Consider the following 5,285-nt stretch of genomic DNA (forward strand, 5'->3'; position numbering starts at 1 on the left):
AGTCTCTGACAAGGACTTGTCTCTCCCTGTCTGCCAAACAAACCTCTTCTGACTCTGAACTTGATCCCAGGACATGGTTCCAATGTGAGAGTTTCTGTAACTCTTCAAAGAAATAATTCTCAAGAATCTTGATTAAGATCGCACATTTAAATGTGTATTAACATTACCCTCTAGCATCTCTCTTATTCCTATTGCTCACAAAACTGCCACATCCTTGGAAATTTAGTTAATGCAAACTGCCCTTCCCTGGTAAAGAACCCTGAAGACTCAGAGTCTAGTTTGTCATCAAAACAGTTCAAAATCTCTCATGAGAGTAACTGGGTGTAAGGCATATTTCCACAATGATTCTAACATTCATTTACTACCTTGTCCCAAGTTAATAGAATAAAAATGCTGTTACTTAGGAGTATAACAGTAATTTTAATCTCAATTATGTTGATGTTTATGTTTTACTTAATATTCTGTCTCAAGTACAACCCTCACAGCTTTTAAGAATTTACCCTTTACTTTGACTTCAGACAAAAGGCAAGGTGACAGCAGTTTGTAAACTGAAATCCTATCACTTTATACACATTTCTACTACCATCAGATTATTCAGTTCCACTGAAATTTGGCATTAACGACGTTAGCTTAACATATTAACAAAATTTGGAACGTTTCTGTTCTTTGCTAATTCTAAATCTTAGGATTTAGAATTAATCGTAAGATTAAGGTTTCAATTTCAGTTTTACAAACTCAAATATCAGAAAACATCAATGAGCCAGTTGAGTTGAGCCATTTGGAAAAACATTTGTAAACTTTAAAACCCCAAATTTTAGAGTCAAGAGAAACGCAGATGAGTATTCCTGGCCCCTCCCTGAGGAAATTGTAGTCTACTTCGGTGATTAAAATAATAATAATAATAATAATAATAATAATATCATCCCAAGATATAGACTGGAACTAAACTTACAGGCCTAGACAAAAGTCCCTAAGTGGCTATTGTGCAACAAGACTTAAGATTTGCAAGCAAAATGATTAAGACAAAAACAAGCAGGACAGCGTGGAATACTGTGATGGGGAGGAAGTGCAGGAGTGATGCCTTTTTCCTGGGCAGAGACCAACCTGAACAAGGACCCTCAGCTTCTCTGTAACTCTCCAAAATCTCCTCCGTGAATAGATCCTGGAGTCGTTAGGACCTCTCCAAACAGCAGCATTCCCAGCTGCCAGGAGAAGCGAAGCTCGAGTGTGACCTCGGTCTCTGAAGTAGCAACAAATGGAAAGCCACGGGGAATTCGCCAGATAAAAAGAACATGTGTTGTATGTGCAGCAACTCTCAAACTTTTCGGAGAAGCCCAGCAGTTTCCGGTCAAGTCCTAAGGCCACCCAAGAGACTCCTAGTGTGATAGGAAAATTTTGCCCTACCTTCTGTACCACAAAACGGACCCTGCCCTACCTATGTCCTCCATCCATGCACCCAACACGCTTCCCCAGCACCTTCCACCAAAGAAGCCTCCAGGAAGCTCCAAATTCCTGGGGAAACTTGACCGCTTTGTAAAGCCTCCCGGAAGAATAAAAGATCAAATGAGACCGGCTCAGCGGGGTCTTCCAGAAGTGACCCTGGAGTTAAGAGTTAACGTATTTATTTTCACGCTGCAACTGCTGATTGCTTTACATAGACATTTCATGCTGTAGCTCTGCATGGAGCTGAGGACAAAAGTTAACATTTTTATTAATGTTGTAATTATTATAATTATTCTTTAACAAAGCTATTAAATAATCTGTACAAAGTCCGGCCCTGTCCTAACAAAAAACCCAGCACTATTTCAACTCTGCCAAGGTTCTTCCGCTTTAATTCAGAAGCCTTTCTTATATACAAGGTCAGCCCAAGATGGCCCCCAAACTGTAGGTTTCCCAGACGGTGGGAATGGGTTCAGAGCCCGAAGCCACCCTTCCGCAGAGCTCCCAACCCTACCTCCCCTGCTCCTCCTGGGCACAGGGTCCCTGTTCCGGGCCAGGGAGCTGGGATCCTGGCATCGCTTTGAGAGGCAGATAGCAGGAAGGGGCGAGTGCATCTCTTGGGTCTCCCTTCAGGCCCCCAAAACCTCCCTGAAGAGGTGCTGGGGAGTCCGAGGCAGGAAAGGCCTAGATTTGCTCCCGGGTGGGCTCACAGGTCCCGCGCATCCTCCCGCTTGACACCAGCCTCAGCGACTTTGAGCTTCTTATTTTGGTGCGTCTTGACGTGCTTGGCGAGATGGTCGCTACGCATGAAGCGTTTCCCGCACTCCGGGCAGGAGAAGCGTTTCTCGCCGGTGTGAGTCCGCAGGTGCCGCTGCAACTCATCCGAGCGCGTGAAGCTTTTACCGCAGAAGAGCCAGTTGCAAACGAAGGGCCGCTCGCCCGTGTGCCAGCGCAGATGCGCCTTCAGGTGCGACGTCTTGCCGTACACCTTGCCGCAGCCGGGCACGTGGCACACGTGCTGCTTCTTCTTGCCGGGCTCTGCCTCCGGGGCACCGCCCGCCGCCTGGCAGTTGGGGCAGCGGCAGCGGCGGCACCTCCTGGCCGTGGCCGCCAGGGGGGCCTTGGTCTGCAGCAACGCCGCTATCTGGCTCTGGTACTGCGCAAAGTCCGACGGGCCCAACACCAGGCCTCGTTGCAGGGCTGCAGCAGCAGCAGCGGCGGCAGCAGCCGCTGACGCAGGGAAGCGGGGCGCGTGGGGTCCACCGGCACAGGCGCCGGACAGGCTGCCCCCCGGAACCCCGGAGGTCCCCGGACCGGCGCCCGCCTGCGGGATGCTCCACCATGGGAGGTCGTCGGGGGCCGGGTTGGGGGACAGCTGGCGGCAGGTGGGAGGCGGTGGGGGCGGCGGTGGGGGCAGCAAGTTGGAGTAGCCGGGCGGCAGCGCGGCCTGGGCAGCGTAGGGAACGTAGGCAGGCGCGCAGCTGGCAGGCAGCGCGGCCATACTGGAGGGCAGCATCTTGACCGGTGAGAACTCGTAGGGGTACGAGGGGTCAGCAGGGGGGGTGAGCGGCAGCTCGTGCGCCGCCCCGAAGGACGGCTGTAGGTGCGTTTTCTGTGGCGTCAGCCCCAGGCTGGGGTGTGGGGGCGGCAGTGCGCCCGGCGAGTGCGCTGGCATGTCGGTGGTCCACGGGTGAAAAAGCCTGGAGGGCGAGCCCAGCGTTGAGTCGTAGGGCACCTGCAGGAAGTCCGGGGGCGCCGCAGCGCCTGGCTGGCCAATACGGCTACAGGTGGCGGCTAGCAGCGCCAGGGGTGAGTGCTTGCCCAAGTCCGGGGAGGCGCTGGGGGTGCGGTCCTGCATGGGCGGCGGCAGGGGAGGGAGGAGAAGAGACAAAAGGTTAACGCTCCAAGCGCGGTCTCCGGGCCAGCCCGCTACCCCCACGCCAGCTATTATACAGCCGCCCCTCCCCCGCCCTGCTGCCCCTCCCCCGCACCCCACGCACGCACCCACCAGTCCCTGGAAACTTTTGGTGCCTGCGCTACCTGCACAAGGAGCGCACGAGCGCTTCCGGCTGAAGTGCTGCACTTGGTTCAAAGACACGCTACCCGGTCTTAGAGGAACCAGGCACAAACTGGGAGGGGTGAGGGGGTCCAACAGGCGACTCCCGGCTCCACGGTAAAAAAGGGCCTGAAAACACCCACAGCCGGACTGCCCAAAGCCACCCCCGCCCCTCATCTTTTAAGCTCTGTTTCCACATTACTCTCCGGCTCCTCCCCCACCCACCCCAAGCTGAAATCAGCAGGAGGGCCCAGCTGGGTGAGCTCGGGCCTTGTTTTCAGCCAGACGCACCCCATACTACCCCAGCATCTGCGCGATCCTCCCCCAAAGGCCTCACTTTTGACACTATGGTTAGGTGTGAAGTTGGTGTGGGCACCCCTAAGTCCGACTTCTGCAGCATTCACTGAACAAGGCTCTCTTAGAGATTTAGGGTTCAGAGAGTACCACGAGAGATCGAGACAGGACCCTTCCGTGTTTCCCTCGCCCCCTCTGAGCCCAGCCCTGACCTGGAGAAAGGCCTGCAGCGAGTCGTTCCGGAGGACAGCAACGGCGGTCATGGCTACAGTTTGCGGGCAGTTGGCTTCGGACCAGGGCGCAGCGGAGGCATGGAGACCAGAAGGCGAGGACGGACAGCCGCCCAGAGTCCGTAGCCGGCGCCGGATCCACGAGCTGGGGCCCTCCCCGCCCGCGCCCCTCACTGTACCCCGTTCGCTCACCCTGCGCGAGGTCTGAGCGCTTCAGGATCACCTCCAAGAATTTGATAAGGACTTTGCTGGGCCGCCAGCCAGTCAGAGGGAAGATTTATGGCTTTGAAGTTTGCCGCTACCCAATCATCAAAGAATAGCGGCTCTTTCAGAAGCGAAAGCAAATCCTTTGAATCCACAAAGCTCCTATGGTGTGTTTGTTGGTCTGGATAAAAGAACTGATTATTAGGGGGGATGGGAAGGGAGGAGATAAAGGCGGGACAATTAATGAAGTAATCACTATGTGGGAAATGTATATACACAAATAATTGGATTTTCCTGATCAAAGGGGGCCTTGCCGCCTGGAGACCGGTGCTTGGTTGCTTGAGACACTCTATCCCCCTCCCCCATCCCCTTGCAATTAAAGATTTGCACTGAGGCAGCGCCCAAAGTGACAAAGTGTCTTTGTTATCTCCAGAGAAATCTGTCTTCGGCTTCCAAGCGTGGACTTCGAGACGGAGATGAGGGTAATTCTCCCCTCCCCGGTACTTACACACCCCACACCAGAACAGCCTGTGTGCACCTCGAACCCGAGGGAATTCCCGGGGTGTGGCGTGGGACGCACCTCCCCTGCTCGCCGCGTGCCCCCCTGCTAGTGGCGGTGAACCCGCGGGCTAAGCTGTGACCCGGGGCGGGGCCGGGCGGCTGCCCTGGGCGGCAGTGGGTGGTGCGCACGCTTCAGGGCCGCCCGCCTGAAAAGCTACTGGGGCTTTCTTGTGACGTTCCTGCTGGCAACTTGGGAGTTTTCTCGGGCCACAACTTGTGCAAATAGTGAGCCTGGGAAAAACACCCGCGCTGCATTTACCCCAAAAGCCGAGCTTGGCAGGACACCCAGAGTGACCCAGAATACACCCCCGAGGGGAAGCAATGCTGTCTTCTCACTGTTCTTTGTCCAGGCCGGCAGCCCCGGACCCGGTAGAGGGAGGCGCTGACCGCTGTGAGGCCGCACTGAAAACCCCCAGCGACACTGGCGATTTCACCCAAGTCCCGCCAGGCGAGCGCGCGCTCTTGCAAGCCGCACAGGTCTACCTGGGAACAACTCGACT

The 5,285-nt window shown here is 54.9% G+C and overlaps 1 protein-coding gene across 1 annotated transcript; it reads right to left on the bottom strand.

Annotated features, from left to right (window-relative positions):
* Positions 1-1,548: 1,548 nt before the first annotated feature.
* Positions 1,549-4,550, bottom strand: SP5 (Sp5 transcription factor). Its single transcript, XM_037044486.1, has 2 exons — positions 4,003-4,550; positions 1,549-3,292 (listed from the first exon to the last, which is right to left on the bottom strand). The coding sequence occupies exons 1-2, from the start codon at positions 4,051-4,053 to the stop codon at positions 2,147-2,149; spliced, it is 1,197 nt and encodes a 398-aa protein (XP_036900381.1). The 5' UTR covers positions 4,054-4,550; the 3' UTR covers positions 1,549-2,146.
* Between the last annotated feature and the right edge of the window lie 735 nt (positions 4,551-5,285).

Source organism: Sturnira hondurensis, unplaced genomic scaffold (assembly GCF_014824575.4).
Source record: "Sturnira hondurensis isolate 20B ecotype Veracruz unplaced genomic scaffold, ASM1482457v3 Scaffold0004136, whole genome shotgun sequence".
NCBI classification, from domain to species: Eukaryota; Metazoa; Chordata; class Mammalia; order Chiroptera; family Phyllostomidae; genus Sturnira; species Sturnira hondurensis.